The sequence below is a fragment of the Camarhynchus parvulus genome, chromosome 2, assembly GCF_901933205.1.
Source record: "Camarhynchus parvulus chromosome 2, STF_HiC, whole genome shotgun sequence".
In the NCBI taxonomy this organism is placed as follows: Eukaryota; Metazoa; Chordata; class Aves; order Passeriformes; family Thraupidae; genus Camarhynchus; species Camarhynchus parvulus.
Window position 1 is genome coordinate 62,158,442 of NC_044572.1, and position 19,164 is coordinate 62,177,605.

Sequence of the window (19,164 nt, forward strand, 5' to 3'; positions counted from 1 at the left end):
TTGTAGAGGGCATCTTTGCAGCTGTCCTTGCAGGACTGGCTCTCATAAAGACAGCAGGGAGTCTGGAGTACAGAAAAGAAGTAAACCCTTTACAAGCCTTTGTGGAACTGGTGCTCTCACCTCTGCTCCCCAAGATAAGGGGGCTCTTTAGCAACTTGATATATTGTGTTAGAGAGATCCCCCATCCAAGCTGTCCTGGAACACTTCCAGGGATGGGACCTCCACAGCTTCTCTGGGCCACCTGTGGCAGTGCCTCGTCACGTTCACAGTAAAGAAGTTTTTCCATATATCTCATCTAAGCCTATACTGTTTCAGTGTGGGGTTTTTTGAATTTGTCTTTGATTGGTTGGTTTTTACAGTGAATATTGATGCTGTGCATTTCTGAACAGTTTGTGTCTGTGTCATTCCAAGCAAGGAATGGTTTGTGCTGATCATCACATGCTAGCTCCTGCACCTTTTTTTGTGATTATTTTTTTTTCTGAAAGCCACAGTTAGGTGTTTGCTGAAAATATGGATCTCTCATTGGGAAGGGGTGAAAAAGAAGTCAGTGAAGTAGTTTTTGAGGAAGAGGGGAATTTGGTTGTAGGACAGAATGAGTTTGCCTTGATCTGGAAGAGGGATGAGCTTTGTCTGTAGGCTGCAGTAGAGATGTCTTGAGAGTGAGCAAAATAGCTTGTTGCCATTTGTTCATGACTTGAACGGGTCAGGAGTCAGTTCGTGGATAAAGGACACACCTGCTTGCCTTGGAAAGCTCACAGATACAAATAACTGCTCAGCATTTTGGTGAAGAGGAGGATATTGAGAAATTCTCAGAGATGAGAACAAAGGATTCTTTTTACAAGCCTGGACAACAGTAAGAGCCTATTGAAGTCTGCAATGAAGTGGATTTTTAAAAGGAAAAAAAGAAACCCTTCTGTTTGGGAAGGATTCAGGAGATGGCATAAAATAACTACTGCAGCACTTAGGCAGGTCCATTCCTAGGACCCCACACTGTATTGACTTGCCTGTGGGTTTTTCATGAACTCCCTAACCTCCATCATGGCTGGCCTGAAATCTCAGCTCTGTGTTTCTACAGGCTCCTGAAAGGCCATAGACACCTGACTTGGAGCTAAACTGTAATTTTATAGGAAATATGTATGCTGAATGCAGCACTTTCCTTTTTAAAAGGAAGCAAACCCTACAATTGGCTTAAAGAACTCTACCCTTCTACCCTCACAAGAGACAATGACTTCTGGATTTTGAGCAGACACAAGTGTCTTGTCTATTTGTAGTTTTGACTTAACATTGAAGCTGTTCCTGGTCTGCAAGAAAAATTCACCAGACTTTGCTTCCCTTTCCTCAAAAGGATGGGCAGAGTGGAGTTCCTGGTGTGCGAGAGCTGGCAGCTCATTTGCTTACCCTGGGCTCCCTGGCAGCCTTGGGCATGCTGTCCCAAGCTTGCCCCTGCTCTGAGCAAAAGCTGGGAGAGGGGATGGATGTCTCTGGCCTTTAGTTGCCTCTAAGATGCTAAATTGTCTTAGTCAGCTGGAAGATTGGGAATTCCCTTCTTAAAGACTGTAGGGGAAATTCTCCCTTTAGGTAATTTTTTTTTGTAATTTCTCCCATTTGCTGAAAATTAGGTGATAAGTTAAAACCCCTGCTTACCTCTTTAAATGCTAGGCATCTGTGGAAGAAAAGTCACATAAATAAGAAAAAGTATGAGTTGCAGGCAGTATTGAGTTACTTAGCAAAACAGAAATGCAGCAGTGTTGACACTGGATCTGTATTATTTCTTTTGACTGTAAACACATATGGACATCATTTTGTATGATACAGAGTTTGTAAGCAGTTTGCAGACCCACTAATAAAATTCAAGGGGGAAGCATTTTTCTTAATAAAAAATAGCAAAATATCATGCATGATATACTGCTACTCTCAGTGCCCTGCATTTGCAAGTTAATAAAATATCTGTATTTGAAGTTCAGCATTTTGTGCTCTTTTCTGTGAGTGCACTTAAGACCAAATCTTATTTTATCCCATGATCATTTGACTGGTTACTATAAACAACACTTTTTAATGACCCATTTGTCTGTGTTGGTATTGCTGAGCTCTTCAAATATGTAATAAAAATACCATTTTAGAGTTATATATCAGTCTCATTGATTTTCTGTTTGTGATGACAGTTTGAAAATTAAGTATCTCCTGAAAAATAAACCCAGTTTTGCCAGTGAAATTTCAAGTGGATTCCTTCCCTGATATTTATCAGTACAGGAATCTGTAGGTCATCCTATGGTCATTATGACCAGGCACAGTTTTAAAACACTTTGGTATTTGCTTTTTTTTCCTTAGGAAACATGGAGGAGGTTACTGGTTTATTGCTTGTCAGAAGTGGGTGATAAAAGTTTTTTCTCCTTCTGACAAATGGTTTTGTCTTCCACTCACAATCACTGTGTAATATATATATACTTGATTTTCTTTTAATATTTATATTCAGCGTCAGTCTTTGCTTGATATTGTGTTCTTGCTCAGCAAGACAAGTGGCTCCCTCAGGAGTTGGTTAGAAAGTAAATTTTTGTTTATTCTACATTTTATTAAAATCTTCTGCTGATATATTTCATTCATCAGTAGTTGAACATTCTCTGTTTCCAGGCTGTTGAGCAGAGCTCTCTCAGCATAGATATTATAGAATGACCAAATGACCCCTAGTTGAAGGAGTCAACTAGCACTGAATGTGCATGGTGAAGGAAATGGAGTCACTCCAGAATACAGGGGACTTTCCTCTGATTTTAGTTCCTATATTCAACATTTCTGAACTGTGTTAATGCAAGTCCAGTGACACTTTGGAATTTTAGAAATTCAGCTAGAAAGAGACACAAAGACCATTTCATAGTGCATCACTACACTAGTTTTTTCTTTATAGGAGAAAAAAAATTAGGTTATAATGAAAGGAAAATGAAAGTGATGTACTTTCTTGTCCTATTTATATGCTTCTAAAACATTCTGCAGTCATTCCAGAGGTGGTTCTGCTGGAATTCTCTGGGCTATGGAATGTGGATGTTCTCATAAGTAATTATGTAGCAAGATTTATGCTAGTATATGCCATTTTGAGAGTACAGAAGTCACTACTGCATCCACAGTAAGAAATAATTTCTCCCAACTGATAATTGCTGAAGTTCCCATACCAAGATGAGAGAGGCAGCTGATCACAGGTGTTCAGAAAGTCACGCAGTGAATCTAAGTTTCATACACCTGAAGGGCAACAAATACTGTCCTTAGCTCAGCTCTCCTTGTTTTGGGTGTACACACAGCTGGTGTAATTGTCTGATCAAAACTCAAAGCAGACAACACATTAACCCTCTTTGTGGCGTACAAATTCTGGACTTTCCTATTAATAAAACAAACAAACAATATGACTATTTTCATCTTCTACATCTGAAAGATTGAAGTCTAAAATCTGCCTGGCTCAGGGAGCCAATTTTCGAGCTATCAAATTCTGCAGCTGATGTTTCAAATTATGGATTTGGCAGAGTATGTCCTCAAACGACTCTCTTGAGGTCTCACAGCCTCCTAATACACATTTTTTTCCTGAATGTCGTTGGAATGCTTTTATCTTGTTCCAACATCACCTTGCTACAGGGGGAATTGTAATGGCTTGTGGTGAAACTTGAGGCAAGTTCCCAAGAGCACAGCTACTTGTTCCTGTGTGCTCCTGATGTCCTGGTTCACCAATGGGTTTCGTTGAAATTTTGTTACAGGACTCTTTCTTTCGACTCTTTTTGTTACAGGACTCTGTGATTAAACAATACGTATTAATTGCAGAAACTACACTGAAATAATAAAAAAATTTGACGTCTGTGTTATTTTTTAAGTATTCAATTTCTATGAAACCTTTTGAAAAACTGCTCACTTTACAGATAATCAGCAATATATTTAAACATGGGCAGCAACAATTTTGATCTTACCACTCAGTTGTGCATGAATAATGTGTTTCCATCAGTGCTCTTAATCATAAAAAATAATGTGCAAACCTTTTTTATTCTTGTTTTCGGTCAATTCTAGCATGTTATACAATTTAAAATAAACCAAATTATTTTCTAGGTCAAGAAGTGGTGTTCAAGTGCCTTGGAGAAGGAATTCTGGAAAAGGCCTTTCAGGGATATAACGCTTGTATTTTTGCCTATGGACAGACAGGTGAGTGCCGTAAAGGGAGAAAACACTTTAGGCACTTGGGAAGTGAGAACAACAAAACATAAATATTAAGGTAGATAACATTTAAAAATTGCACTTTGAAATATCATGATATTTCATATATGTCTATTATAAGCAGTGATAAGTGAATTCCTAAAAGCAGCTCTGTCAGTACGATCCTGGTTGCTACCTGGTGGAGCCTCTTTCAAAGCCTGAAAGGAGTAGTGAGTAGTCTCCTACTGGAGACTTAGTGAGTTTCTAGTGTTTAAGTGTGCTCCAAGGGGCCCTAAGTAATGTCCCTACTGAAAGAAACTTTCAGGATAATTTCTGTTTTTGTTTACCTCTACCTTGTCCAAAGAATTAGCTGTCTGGAATAGCATGTCATGTTGTTCTGATACATGCTCCTGGAGAAATGAAAAGAGAATTAAAATGTGCTTGAATGAATGAATAATTAAGAAATTATATTCTAAAGCATTTTCTTCTCCTTTTTTTCTTTTAGGTTCAGGAAAATCCTTTTCCATGATGGGCAATGCAGAGCAGCTGGGTCTGATCCCACGGCTCTGTTGTGCTTTATTTCAGAGAATCTCTGTAGAAGAAAATGAATCTCATACTTTTAAAGTAGAAGTGTCCTATATGGAAATCTACAATGAGAAAGTCAGAGATCTGCTTGACCCAAAAGGGTGAGTAGCTTCACTTTCCCCCACAGCCTTCTGTATTTTTCTCTAAACTCTAAAAAGAGGAATTGGTTTTGGAAGTCCCTGAGAAGGTTTTTTCAGAATGTATGTTTATATGACTTCTTTAGAGAGGATTAGATAATCAAACACGAGAAAGAAGAGAATATTCATGTGTGTTAAATTAATCACTGGTGTGATTAATTTAAACATTAGGATACCATCCTACTGATGCAAGCAAATGCTGTATGAAGTACTTTACCACCAGAAAGCAAGACCACATATGAGTAAGTTCTGGGGTATTTTTGCCAGATGATCCAGGCAGTATTTGTGTAGGAATTTTCATCAGCTAGGAGAAATTTGAAGCTTATTTACAGCTAGGTCCTTGTGGTTTAGATATTGAACTTTTTTGAATGTGGAAAGGTGACACCTTAGAATTTACTCAGGAATTCTTTCTTCTATTTTGTCTACACAGAAATAGTGATTAGGCACTCTGGCTTGGAGATGTGTGTACAGGAAGTAGTTTGACAACACTTGTTCAACTGAGCATTGATATACGTGGTTTATATTTCAATTCTTGAACATAATTGCTGAAGGTGTTGTATGCAAGTTAGTTAACAAGATAGATTTCAGATCTCTTTGGTATGCGTCTATAAAGTATAGAAAATGTGAGAAGAAGTGGAAGCTTTAGGAAATTGCTACGGGGAGGGTTTTTAGTCTCCTTTTTTTTTAGCTCAGCATTCTTTCTGCCAATTAAGGCATTTCAGGTTTTATTCCAGCCACAAATACTGGGGTGGGAAGATGCAATAAAAATAATTTATGTATATAGATCAAATCTGCTTAGATTGGTTTGACTCTTTATTGTTTGAGTTACAAATTCTCAAATACTTTCTTCTTCCTGTTATAATTAAAAAAGACATAAATTGACTTCTGCTATATAAAAGGTACTTATTTCATACTAGGGTAATAGTTGGCTATCCATGCTAATGAGTAGATTGTGCATGAGGTGTACTTTATTCCACAGGAGCCGACAGTCCCTCAAGGTCCGAGAGCACAAGGTGCTGGGTCCATATGTCGATGGCCTGTCTCAGCTGGCTGTTACAAACTTTGAGGTAAATCTAAACCAGGGACAAGTTTATAAATAACACCTGTGTACACGAGCAGTAGGAGTCTCAGAAGAGGTAAACTAATGTCTATCCAGATATTTTGGTTCTTGAGTGATTATGGTCTCTGGCCATTGCAAAGATCGTCTCTAATTCTTCAGGAATATTTATTTCATGTGGAAGCACTGGGTTTGCCCTTATGTTAGTTACAAATATAGTAGTGGTATCTCATTAATTTGCAGTTTCACTGCATGTAATATATGCCATGAACACAATATTTGCTTGACACAGGAAATATGAGGATTCTAAGATAATTATATTAGTCTTTCAGCATGAATTTGACTTTGTTGTTGAATACCACATTCGGTTTTATATAGGTAATTCATAACTTAAATCATAACAGCATCTAAGCCCGCTTGATTTACCAAAACACATTCAAATAAATTAGTATTGTTGAAGCCAATGAACCACTGTAGGCACAATGGAAATAATTAAAGCAGTGCAGTTTTATGAGTTGTGTAGGAATTTCTTTTTATGAGGAAACCGATTTGGAAATTTGATTTGGAAGTGTTTTTAAGAAAATGTTAATTATTTGTGTAGTGTTATGTCCTTCTTTTTATGTTTTGGGGTTTTTAACATTTTTCTGCAGCATCTGTGCATATTATACAGTTATAAAAACTGCTTCTGCAGCTTCTATGGTGAATTGCTTAGTTTGAAAGCACACCTCCTTTGTGCAAATTCTAGTACGTGTTGTTCGTGCTTAGGTTTTGGCTGATGACTTCTGAAACTGTTCTAGAAGACTCAGTAAGCACATATATCAGGCTCTGCATAGTCATCTTTGTCTTGCACATGTGGGAAGGTACAGGTTGAAGTGAGGTAATGTTTTGAGCCAATTAAGTGAAGATAGCATTAGTGCAGGTCAGTAAAGAGATGCCCTGTGTTCACTTGTGTAAGTGAATCTGTGCTGGCCTGATTCCTGGCATTAAACAATATGTGGATGTCACCAACATAGTTCAGCAGGGGATAAGGAAAAGGTGAATTGACTGTAGTTGCTGGGCTTTAAGTGTAGCACTTAAAACAGAGATATGATTTAACATTGTTCAGCGGATTTATATGCCTCTGTAGCAATGCATCTCAAAATGTGCAAAGAATTTTCTCATTACTTCTACCTTCCTTTCTTCCTCTCTCCCACACACCCTTCCATCTAGATGGGGATTTTGTTTAGCAAGCATGATACTTTGCTTTTATCCTAGCATCCCTTTTTACTCTTTTTGCTCTAGGATATTGAGTCACTGATGTCAGAGGGAAACAAATCACGGACAGTTGCTGCAACCAACATGAATGAAGAAAGCAGCCGCTCTCATGCCGTGTTCAATATTATAGTGACTCAGACACTCTATGACCTGCAGTCTGGTGTATGTATTTCTGTTGATTAATTTATGAAGTTGAGGTGGATTCTTCTTCTTCCTTTCTCATACACATAAATCATCTATTTAACTGTGTTTTGACTTTTGATACCGTGGAGTCCAGTAATCAAGAATGAGAGAGCCCTGGAAGAGTGAGGAAGCACACCACATAAAACAAACAGTTGGATCACTTTTTAAGATTATGTTAACACCATGAAACTTTCTTAGGTCTTAACTGTTGCTGGATTTAATGTGTTTTAATGGCCTATTCTGCCATAAGGTGATTGATATTACCACATGGCTGGTTCTGGTTCCTTGGTGCTTCAGGCCTGTACTAGAAAATATATGGGTGACTTTCAAAGATCTGTAAGATCTCTGACAATTCCTTCTTCTCTCATGTCTCAAATGTGATACTTTAACCCACATTATTATGAAGAACAGTGTTTCATGGTGCCAGTGCAAGCATGTTGGTGCTTCATGCCAGTGTTTCTTAGCTGTTGTTCTCCCATGTCCCATCTGTGCAGAATTCTGGAGAGAAGGTCAGCAAGGTCAGCCTGGTGGATTTGGCTGGGAGCGAAAGAGTGTCCAAAACAGGAGCTGCAGGAGAGCGCCTGAAGGAAGGCAGCAACATAAACAAGTAAGGCATTGGCATACACAGGCTGTGAGCCCTGATCTTGAAGGAATCACTGTTGCTTCCCTGGCCTCCTCTTGGTGTGCTTGTCACAAGTCAGCTCAAATGAGCTTCATCAGAAGCAGTTCAATATGTCTCTTTCAGCTGCTCTGTGCTGAGCAGCATGTGTTTCCTGACATTGGCATAGGGATCCTGATTCATACTTGACTCAGATGAAGGCTATATGAATTTTATCTGGAAAAAGTGACAGCAGTGCTCTTTAATTAAGCATATACCTTTTGTGATTCATTTATACACCCTGTCCCCAGGCTCATGTGTTTGCCTCATCATCTGCTTAAGGAAGAGTGCAAAGTTGCAGAGTTGAATGGCTTTGTTCCAACATGAATTAAATTATGTAAGGGCATAATGCACAGTTTGAGAAAATCAGATCAGAATGAAGCTGTGTTGGTTTAGCATTGCCTTGGGCATTTGTGCTCCAGCAATGACAAGTTTCAAAGCACTTTTTTTAGCCATAATTACTGTGTTACTGTCCAAAAGCAAGAATGTAGCACAATATTACTGCTGTCTTAAATGTACTAAATTTTTTGGAAAAAAGAGTGTAACTGTTACATTAAAAGCTACTGCTTTTTCAATTTGTTTCAAAGTGTTACAAAACATTTTGTATTTTATGTTAACAATGACAGCACAATGTGTGTATGAGCAGCATGCATACTTACAATGATTCAAATTTACCTCTTGGACATTTTTCCTCTTTCTAGCTTAGTTTCTAATCTGCTTTGTGTCTACTGCATCATTTTGGTAGTCACATTGGCATAGTTCTTATGAAACAAAATGATGTCTTTGCCTAATGGCAGATACTGTAACCTTACCCCACAGGCTCCTAGTTAAATTCAGGTCGATTTTACTAGAAACTGTATTTGTATTTTGCATAAACAAAGGTGAAATAAAATGTTTCTTTCTAATTTTTGAGAAAGAATTTAAATGCCCCCTCTCCCAACAGCAGTTAACAAATTGCAAATATAACTATGGATACAGAGACTTCAATTTGTTTTTTTCCTTTTAGGATCTTTATTCAGTGTTAAACTTGTATGGTATCAATGCAATAGGAGAGGGTGTTTTTTGCCTATACTGAACCTCTGACAATACAGAACTTCAGATAAAAGCACCAAACATTTCTGTAAAAGGTATTTTAAAAAGAAAACTGGATGGCTCTACATTTTTCATTCAATTAAATTCTTATATAATATAAATCTGTAATACTTAGTCCATTTATTTTACATTCTCTATTTGAAATCTCTTTTGGAACTGATAGGCAAAAGAGAATTCTTAGTGCTTGCTGTCTTCCGTTAGAGTTTTGCTGTTGGAGCTTTAATGAAGTCTGACTTTTTAAAGCCTAAAAATAGATGTACATATTTAGTCAGACTAGTTTTTTGGAGGACATTGTGTGCAGTCTTCTTTACGGTACGATGCAACTTACTCATTAGGGAAAGGTAAATTTTTTTTCTGGAGTGATAGAGTATATTTAAACCATATACCTTACTATGTCAGCTCCTTTTCTTATTATATTTCTTTTATAAAAAACCCAGTAACATATATCAGTGACATGTGTTATGTTTAATGAGATAAAAAATGGAGCTGCTGGCAAGTAAACTTGCTGCTAGTTTTATGGTTTATTGCCTTGAAGAAGAATGTGGAAATAATGTGCCTGTTTACTCAGTGTCTGTACCGTTTGTTTCTGATGAAAACTGGCTAGAGCTGTGGCTAGATGGTCCCACAACTTTTCCTTTTGAAAACATTATTTTCTTCCTGAAGACAGCATGCTGCAGAGAGGGGCTGCTCTCCCACTTACTGAAGCAACTGAGAGTTGTGTAATTTTGTGTCAACATCTCCCTCAAGTTGTAATAGAGATGCCTTTTTTTTTTTTCTCAGAGCTGGTGCAGAGTTAGTAAAGGAGGTTTTTGGGAGACTTGCCATACCTCATAGGAAAGCTGGATTTGCTTGTTCCTCCCCAGGATGTGCTAGTTCCCATATCCAGTGCAGAAAAGGAGGTGTTTAACAACTCTTTGTGGTGTAGTCAAAGAACTTCTTGAACACAGTGGTAGGAGGAAGCAGAATAAACAATCTGTCAATTAGTGGCTACAAAAAAAAATACTTTCTGTGAGCAGTCTGCAGTTTTACCTCTGATGAGTAGAATCATAGCTGTTGTCATTTTAACTTTTGAATGCAAAAAGATGATATAGGCGGGGGCAAGGAATGGGTTGGGACAGGTCTGGCTCCAAGCTGATTTGAGGGAAGGTTTTAGTATTCAGAGTTAACTGCTAGAAAAATGGGTTCTGCTCATTGAGGTGTTTGGTTCTAAATTGTACAGAAGTAGCTTGAATGGGTGTCACTTAGGGACAGAGTTGTTCCCCTGTGATGAGGAAGTGCCACTTCTTTTTGAATGCTGCTGGCTCAGGCCTGTGGTGTGAGTGTGGAAGCTTCCCACTGCCCACTAGCAAGGACAGCCTGGTGCCTGAGGAACAGGGACAGGGAGATAAGACACTGTGCAGAAATGGCACTTTCCTGTAATCTTGCAGCAAGTCCACTCTGCTTCTTCTGCAGTGACTCAGTCTGCTGTGTGCTGTGGGCTTAGGACTTCTGGTTGATTCATTATGTAAGTACCGTGAGATAGGATCAGAGTAATGACAGATCTCTGAGGCATCATCCAGCAAAAAGCAAAGCAGCTGATGAGTCCTGTAATTATTGTGTTGGGCAGCCATTCCTTTTGCTGCTTCCCTTAAAGTCTTTAAACAGCTTTGTATTATGAAATCTCAAGCAAATTACATAAATTATTCCAGTTTGGCTTTTATTGTAAATGTATACTCTTAAAATAAGATCAGTATTTGTAAGGAGCAGTAATATTATCACATTTTTTTAATTCCATGTTAATAAACAATACCTTATAATTTCCCATTCATTAAAATGCAGTACCCATAACTCAAATTGGTGTTGCAGCCCAGTTGGGAAATAGTTTTCAATCACAGTTCTTTTTGAATGCCTGTTCTTCCTACTTCCCTTCTGACTGTCCACTTCTTCCCCCCACCCCCGCTCAGGGTTTGGCTTTGGTTTTCATATTTACCCTCATTTAAAGAAGGAAAGTAGTCTAGGGTAGTTTTTTAGTTTTATGCTCCATTAGGAGTGTGCTGGTGGTGCTTTTCAGTTGTGTTGGAGGAGGTTGCTATAGAGCAGCATGGAGCATCCTACTGTTTGCTCTTTCATGTTTAGCATGCTGTCATCTCTCTCTGTGGAGATCAGAGGCTGGAGGCAAGAATTAGTTCTTGTTTTTTCTATCCTCTCCTCACAAAAATTCAGAGGTTATTAGGCTTTTCTTTAGGCCACAAAACTATACTAAACTTACTATTTTTGCTATGAATTTTTCAGAGGTGAATCAGAAAGTTATCGTACAGGCAAATTTACAAGATAGAGTGCTCTCTTGGGAGTTCAGATTACCTACCTAGCCTTTCCTTAAATTTCTTTTGATTTTGCTCCCAGATCTATGCTGTCTTTATATCCAATATGGGATACCTTTTTTGGCACTTACCCTTGTTAACTTACCCTTGGATGTCTTCCTTAAAATCCTCTTCTGCAACATTTTTGTCATTTTCTAAGTACTGTTTCTAAGCTAGTGGCTGTTTCAAGCAGCACTGAGGCTCTGTTATAAATATGTGCAAATGCTGCCTATAAACCAAAATAGTATTACTTCTTTGAAAAGAAAACACAAGAGGGTGGAGTGGAACAGTACAATTAAAGATTTATTTGACTATCTGATTGCAATGCTGCTGAAGCTTTTTCCTTAGTACTTCTAGAGAGTAGCTGGATATTCGAGCAAGAGTGTGACAGACCCAGAATTCTCTTGGGCTTCAGCGATGTCTCCTTTAAAACCCTTTAGGCATCTGTTTAATGTTCTCAGGCTCCTCAACAAGCTCATTATCTTAAACATACTCACCCTAAGAGCCCTGATGTCACTTAAAATTTACACAGGGTTGTATAAGAATTGCATAATATAGCGCACATATGCTTTGGGTGGATTGCTGAAGCAGTTACCCCAGTTGGTAGAAGCTGTATATGTACCAAAATGCATGAGTTGGCTATTTTCTTCACGTTTCTAGAGTGTTGTTTGGGATTCAGCTGTCTGCTAAGCAGTTTGGGGGCTTTTCTCTTTCACACTTGTGCAGCACCTTTGTAAGTGGGAGCTCATTTGGTCTGTGCCCCCCAGAGGAAGCTGCTGAGGCTCTACCTCAATTATACTTCATTTGTCAAGGGACCTCCTAATCTGCCTCTTCTGATCAGCAGCTTCTATGGCTGGTCACTGCCTCACCAGGCAGATGAGTACTCCTGGGCCAGAGCTGGACTTGTTCTGAGGCTGCCTTCTTATGGCTGGAGAGTTGTTTCATTTTAGTTGGCATTTGAGTCGGCATTCTTAAACAGCATTCTCAAACACTGTTCCCAGCACAGGGATTCTTGCTGTGCTGCCAGCACTGACTTGTAACACTGTCATGAGACAGTGTCCAAATCAGAAAGATTTTTATCCTCTGAAAAAAGGTAGGGATTTTTCATATACTGAAGCAGTCTATTTTAGACTTTTCAAACTATTCTAAATATTTCAACAGTCTCAGTCTTTCTGAAATATGATCTTAGTACCACCTATGATGAAACACTGTTGATATCATAGTTTTTTTCCTCCAAACATGTAACTTTAAAGAAATACACTGGCTTGTTTGGAGCCAGGCAGTGGACTAGCTGATCTCTTGTGGTCATTTCCAACTTAAGTTATTCTATGATATTTTTAAAATTGGATGTGAAGTTCTGCAAAGCAATCCCTATTTTCTGTGTTTTATTAAATCTGCATTTGGAATATGTGCTGAAGCTGTTCTGCTGTTTTGCATTTATAGATCACTTTCAACACTGGGCTTGGTTATATCATCACTTGCTGACCAGGCAGCAGGGAAGGGAAAAAACAAGTTTGTGCCTTACAGAGACTCTGTACTCACTTGGCTTCTCAAGGTAATTTATATTTTCTGTTCACCATGTTCACAAGATGTCAGCTTACTCATTTGTAGATCATTGTAGTATGCCTCTGTGTACATGGACTTCTCATCTTTTTTAAAGAAATGAGTGAAGGAGCTCTCATAGCTATGTTATTCCAAGTGATATGGACAGCTAAGTGTATCTTGTGTTAATTCAATGTAAAATCCTACTTGACTATTTTCAGTTGTAATGGAATCAAAGGTGGTAGAGGTAGCTAGAAATGTTTATGGAACACACAGATTAGTTTATTTCCAGAGGACATTTCAGTGCCTAAATAGTACTTTCAGTGTCTTTATTAAGGATTTGAAGTCTCTTTGTGAAGACACTGTATAGTCTCAGAAAAATTTTTAACTGTTGAACTTTCTGTGGCTGCACTACAGGACAACTTGGGAGGAAACAGCCAAACTGCCATGATAGCCACAATTAGTCCAGCAGCAGACAACTATGAAGAAACTCTCTCAACTCTGAGATATGCAGACAGAGCCAAAAGGATAGTTAATCATGCTGTGGTGAATGAAGATCCAAATGCTAGGGTCATCAGAGAATTACGTGAAGAAGTTGAAAAACTGAAAGAACAGCTCTCACAAGCTGAGGTAACCTTATACATAGTACAATGTAAAATGAGTTTCTCAAGGAGCTGTCATATTCTGTGTGGAAGACTAGCTTTCTTACAAAACATGGAAAGGAAGGATCTTGCATCCATTCTTTTTTCTTTCCTTTTTTAACAAAATAGTTGATCTTTTTTTCCTGAATCCAGCATAATGTATGCTTATCTTTAATAATTTTTAAATGAGGACAACATTGTACTGATAGTGACCCCCTTCAGTTCTTGAGGAACTTAAGGCCAAGCAATAATTGATGCAACACAGATAAGGACTAGATTACATCTTCATTGTGTAGACTCACTTGTTAGCAGAATTTTCTTTTTTGACAAAAAATGTCAGATGGAAAAGTGTGAAAAGTCATAAATCCATTGTTGGACAAGAAAATTCAGGGGGCATTTCTCTCTAACATTTGTGAAAATCTATTAAAAATTGTCATAAATGGAACACTGAAAACCATCAACAATTTGCTTCACTGCCTTAATAATTGACACTGCGTGACTGATGCTTATCTTAGATTTATACTTCTACTTGAAGAATAAACTATCCAAGTAGGATAGTTTATTTGGTATCCGGGATATCTGCACAAATTAGGTACTTATTAGATTTGAAAATATTTTTGATCTTTTCAGGTAGGACACAAAATACTGATGGAAAAGGAATAGAACTGTGCTGGAGGGTAAATTTGTGTGGTGTTTAAATTTCACCATTATATAAGGAATAGTGTTATTCATGTGAACACTTCCTTATAGACTGAAATGGGAAAATCTTCTTTAAGGAAAAGGAGCCATTCACTTTTTTCATAAATAAAAACCTGATCTCAGCCCTTATTTTAATTTGGAAAACATTATGGTAGCATGTTGGCAGGCTGCAGCTGAACACAATCAGTAGGAAGGTGTCCAAAGTCTTACTAATTATTTGTTAAGTGTTTTCTCTTCTACCTTCTGTTACAAAGCGTTATATAGGGTTATAGGCCAGCCTGTTCAATTGTTACTTGGCACTGGACATATTCAAGCCCTTTGCTTTTGTTTCCTGTTGTGAAATGAGAAGCCTGTGTTAGCTCCAGAACATGCCTTCCTTTGAAGGTAATCAACAGAGTCAGTCTGAAAGCTTTAATGCAACTGTAAGAGCACTTACAAAACCAGGATGGAATGGAAGGTTAAATGTCTAGAAGAATTTGTGTTTGAAACTACTGTTGGAAGAAAGACATTGCACTTGAACTTCAGACAGCTAGAAATTAAAGTTTTTAAATACTCACATATTTTTGTACAGTCAGTGAAGTTTGAGTGGCCAGGCCCAGAGATTTTTGATCCTTCCATTAACTCTGGAGCTATGTCAATCTTCAACTATTTCAGATCTGGATCCAGTAAAGGTGATTTCTGTCCTCCTCCATTGCAAGTTTCCTATTTCCTCAACTTCCACCTTGAAAAACCTGGGAACACAGTAAAAATCTCTGCTTGTTGCATTTGATGTTATGTTGCTATGTTGAGTTTCCTTGTGCAAGCAGATGTTGCAGTGGTAAGAGTAGCTGAGGACTTTTGCTAATTTCTACCTTATAGGCCATGAAGGCACCAGAACTGAAGGAAAAATTGGAAGAATCAGAAAAACTAATAAAAGAGCTGACAGTCACCTGGGAAGAAAAGCTAAGGAAAACAGAAGAAATTGCACAGGTACTTCAGAAAATTTTAGGAGGAAAGCCAGATACTCATAGAGTACTAGTCAGCTGAACTTCATGAGCTTTAGTGGACTATGCTGTTTTCCCACCACCTATTTGAAATGTCTTTGAATTTTTGTCTTTTCCCCTTGTTTCTGGTTTTGGGGTGGATTTGTTTGTTTGTTGGTTTTTTAACCAACAAATGTTCATTTGTTTGTTGGCTTTTTTGTTTTTTGGTTTTTTGTGGTTTTTTTTAACTCTAGATTTTATTAGCATAAATCTAGCAGTGTCATGATAGCATTGATAAAAGCGAGTATTTGATTTTAAAATAAAACATCAAAATGTGTTTGGGCAGCTCATTTATTTATAAGACCACAGTTGGACCATGGGCATGTTTCCCTTGAAGTAACTAAGGAAGTGAAAAACTACAGAAGGATAAGAATTGTGGGTGGTATTTGTTGCTTTTGCTTTTAGTGATTTCTAACCAGAAAAGGAAAATGTGTACATGTAGTCACTAATGTTTGGGGTTTTTTTTTTTTTTTTTTTACATTAAAAAACCCCTTTCTGGCTTCTAGTGTGTACTTCCATCATTTCCTTCATCATTAGCCTGAACAATAAGTGGTGTTGGCTTCTCTTTCTAGTCCTAACGTTCCAGAAGCATGTTTTGGTGCAACCACTGTTTAAATAAATTTTTAAAAAAGAAAAAAGGGTCAAGGGAAAAACCCAAACCTAACCAGCCAAACAAAAAACCCCAACACCCAAACTGTAGCAAAAAAAAAAAAAAGGCTCATGTGATCAAGTGAGTGCTTTAGCTGAATTAATAATAAAACTGCAAAAGAATAAGCCTCAGCTATGGCATGCTATTTTCTAAATCATCTGTGACTATGATTATCTTTGAAGCAATTGGAACTGAGTTTCATTTTTTATTAACATAAAGACTCAAAGCCACATTGTGTTACTTATATATAGATTTAATAAACTCAATAGAGCTGTGTAGAAATGTAATAGGACTGCTTAATTAAGCTCCACTTCGGGGAGGCAGGTGTTGGAGGGTTACATCTAACTTTTTATGTTTGGTGTGTAAAAATAAATTCTACTGACTTTATGGTACCTGACCAGTGTCTGGTGGTGATATACAGAATGCATACTCAGCATGTTGCATCTTCAGGTTTAGTTGCTCTGTGCTTGTCCCTACACATTGCAGCAGGCAAGATTAACCTATTTTTGTGCTTGCAGGAGAGGCAAAGACAGCTGGAGAGCATGGGAATCTCCCTCGAGTCTTCAGGTATCAAGGTTGGGGATGACAAGTGTTACCTGGTGAACCTGAATGCAGACCCTGCACTCAATGAGCTTTTGGTTTACTATTTAAAGGTAAGGATGTGAACAGGATATTTACACAGAATGGAAAGACACTTGCTTTGAATTTCTAGCTCTAATTTATTCAACGGGGATGTAGATTTTTTTTCTGCAACAAAACAGGATAAGCCTCCTCCTGCTGCTTAGGCTTATGTTCTCCCTTTGCAGTTCAGCTTCACTGTTTTCCTAATTGATCTCCTGATTGCCAACAGTAGGAGAAATGCTCAGTGTGGGCCAATGTTGAGATCAATTCTAGCTTTTCCAGGCAAGATGTGCCTGGCCAGTGGTCTTCTGGCCTGAACTTCAGGCAGGAGCTTCATGGTAGATGCTTGTTTTTGTTAGGGAGCTGGGAATTGCTTTAAATATTTGGAGAGTTAATAATAAAGAGATGATGATCAGTAGTAATCAGTGAGAATAACATAGTCTTCAATGACAGGAAAGCTTATGAGAGAGGGGGTTAGAAAAGCACTGTTAAAAATTTACAGAAATGTATTTTCCCAGGGTTGTTAGCTTTCATACTATTCTGTTTTGCATTTCCCATGCCAGAGTGGAAGTGTCAAATACAAACCTAGGAGGTTTGTAGGGAAATGTGAGCTGCTTGTCAATAATATATGAAAGAGTATTTTGTCTGTTACTCCAAGAGTAAAGCTACTCTTCTGCTTTGGTAGCTGAAGGAGGGCTTGTGCATTTGAGCAGCCAATAAAACACAACCTCTCAAACACTAACAAAATAAACTGTTTCAACAGAACTCAAAATATGACTTGGAATTATGTTGAACTTAGTATGTTTAATTGAGTTGCTGTATAGCTGTTTTCTGAAAAGCAGAGAACTCTGCACCTTGTTTTACTATCCGTGCTGTTCTCTTAATTATGCCTATATGACATGACTGGTTTTCTTCTGGTTTTTGTGTTTAATGTATGCATGCAGGCATAGCATGAGAATACTTTTTAATCAGAGTTTGTGTGTCAACTGCTTCATTTTGCTTTAGCTAAAACTGTATGAAGATGAAGTTCAGGGCAGAACAACAGTTTGTGTGTAACTGTTGCAGTCTTCAGATCTGCTGTGGCACCATTTCCGCTCGACAGACACACAAACTGTGCAGTCTCAGCGCTTCAGCTAATATTTTCTTACTTATGTCAACAGTGGTAGTTTGCTTGTCTCTTAGTAACAGCTTGTTTTCTAGGATCACACAAGAGTTGGTGCAGATACCTCTCAGGATATTCAGCTCTTTGGTATAGGAATCCAACCAGAACACTGTGAGATCAGTATTGCTTTAGATGGAGAAGTTACACTCACACCAAAAGAAAATGCAAGGTAAGGAAGATCAGCAGCACTTTCCATTGAAATGGAAATTTGCTTTTCTTTGACAGATAGTGACCTTCATGTATTTTTATTTTACACAGACAGAAGTATCTTATGATCAATGAGTATTTTCAATACAGTTGACTTAAACAGATACTTAGAGGGAAATTCAGCAATTAAAACTAAGATTTCCCTGCACATGTGAACACTCATCCCCCCACTCTGCAGGGCAACAGGCTATCAGTGGCTTGGCTTGGAATAAGCCATCTAAAGAAGGTGTTTGGTAGGAGAGAGGGGCCATTGCCTGTCTGTATCCTGGGTAGCAGTGAGATCCCTGAAATGCTGCCGGCTGTCCTGGCCTGTGTGATGGGATAGTAGCTTGTATCTTGATGGCAGAGAATAATTTGTGCTTCGTGGGTAGTTCCTGTTGTAAAGTTCAATTTTTGTGAGGAAGAGGTGCTTTAAAGACCTGAATTCTCTTCTAAATCCTTAATTACTGTTTTGTCTAGTTAATATGCAGTGCACAGTAACGCTTCACCTTCTGTTTCCACTTCTGTATTTTAATAATTTTTCATTCCAGGGGCACTGTGACTCCTTGGGTGGAATTGTAAATGTCTTTGTCACTTGATCTCCAAAAGCATGTGATAAAGCAGTACCTTTGTCCTAGTTAATAGTCATGTGCTTGTCTGAAATTTGAGTATCTAAATAATGTACAGATTAGTATCAAAATGAGAAACTGAAGTTTAAAAGACACAGAAAAAGTCTGATTTCTTTCAGTCTTCCTTTAGTAAAATGCATTTGTATTTTTCTTCTGCAGCCTACAGTACAAAATTTCAAACAGATGGGATTCAGGCTTGTGGTGATAGAGTTACTGTACTGGAAATCAGTCATTTTGACTGGCAGGAACAAGGGCACATATCAGTGGAAAAAAACATATTTTGTTTTACTCATGTCTGATCTGCAATGCTTAAGTAACTGTTTTTAAGATACGAGTATCAACAGAAATTTAGCTACCAGAATTTCATTGAAAAAAGTTTAAAAAGATCTGATTTAAAATGAAGTGCTTATGTGTTTGTGTTGACTTACATGAGAGAGACTGCTAAAATGAGAGTGCTGCATCTGAAAAGCCTTTTTCATTTTACTAAAGTTTTTTCTCCTTTCAAATAAAATGCTCTGCTTTGTGACTCGCACATGCAGAAGTTCAA

The 19,164-nt window shown here is 38.0% G+C and overlaps 1 protein-coding gene across 2 annotated transcripts in view; it reads left to right on the forward strand.

Moving 5' to 3' along the window:
- Positions 1 to 19,164, forward strand: part of KIF13A (kinesin family member 13A) — a 104,785-nt gene that overhangs the window by 49,857 nt on the left and 35,764 nt on the right. For both annotated transcript variants that reach the window (XM_030944143.1, XM_030944144.1), the window contains exons 5-14: positions 4,078 to 4,170; positions 4,667 to 4,847; positions 5,863 to 5,950; positions 7,222 to 7,356; positions 7,872 to 7,984; positions 12,910 to 13,021; positions 13,426 to 13,638; positions 15,207 to 15,317; positions 16,538 to 16,672; positions 17,841 to 17,971. In XM_030944143.1, the coding sequence (XP_030800003.1) occupies positions 4,078 to 4,170; positions 4,667 to 4,847; positions 5,863 to 5,950; positions 7,222 to 7,356; positions 7,872 to 7,984; positions 12,910 to 13,021; positions 13,426 to 13,638; positions 15,207 to 15,317; positions 16,538 to 16,672; positions 17,841 to 17,971 (1,312 nt within the window). The remainder of the gene's footprint in view (positions 1 to 4,077; positions 4,171 to 4,666; positions 4,848 to 5,862; positions 5,951 to 7,221; positions 7,357 to 7,871; positions 7,985 to 12,909; positions 13,022 to 13,425; positions 13,639 to 15,206; positions 15,318 to 16,537; positions 16,673 to 17,840; positions 17,972 to 19,164) is intronic.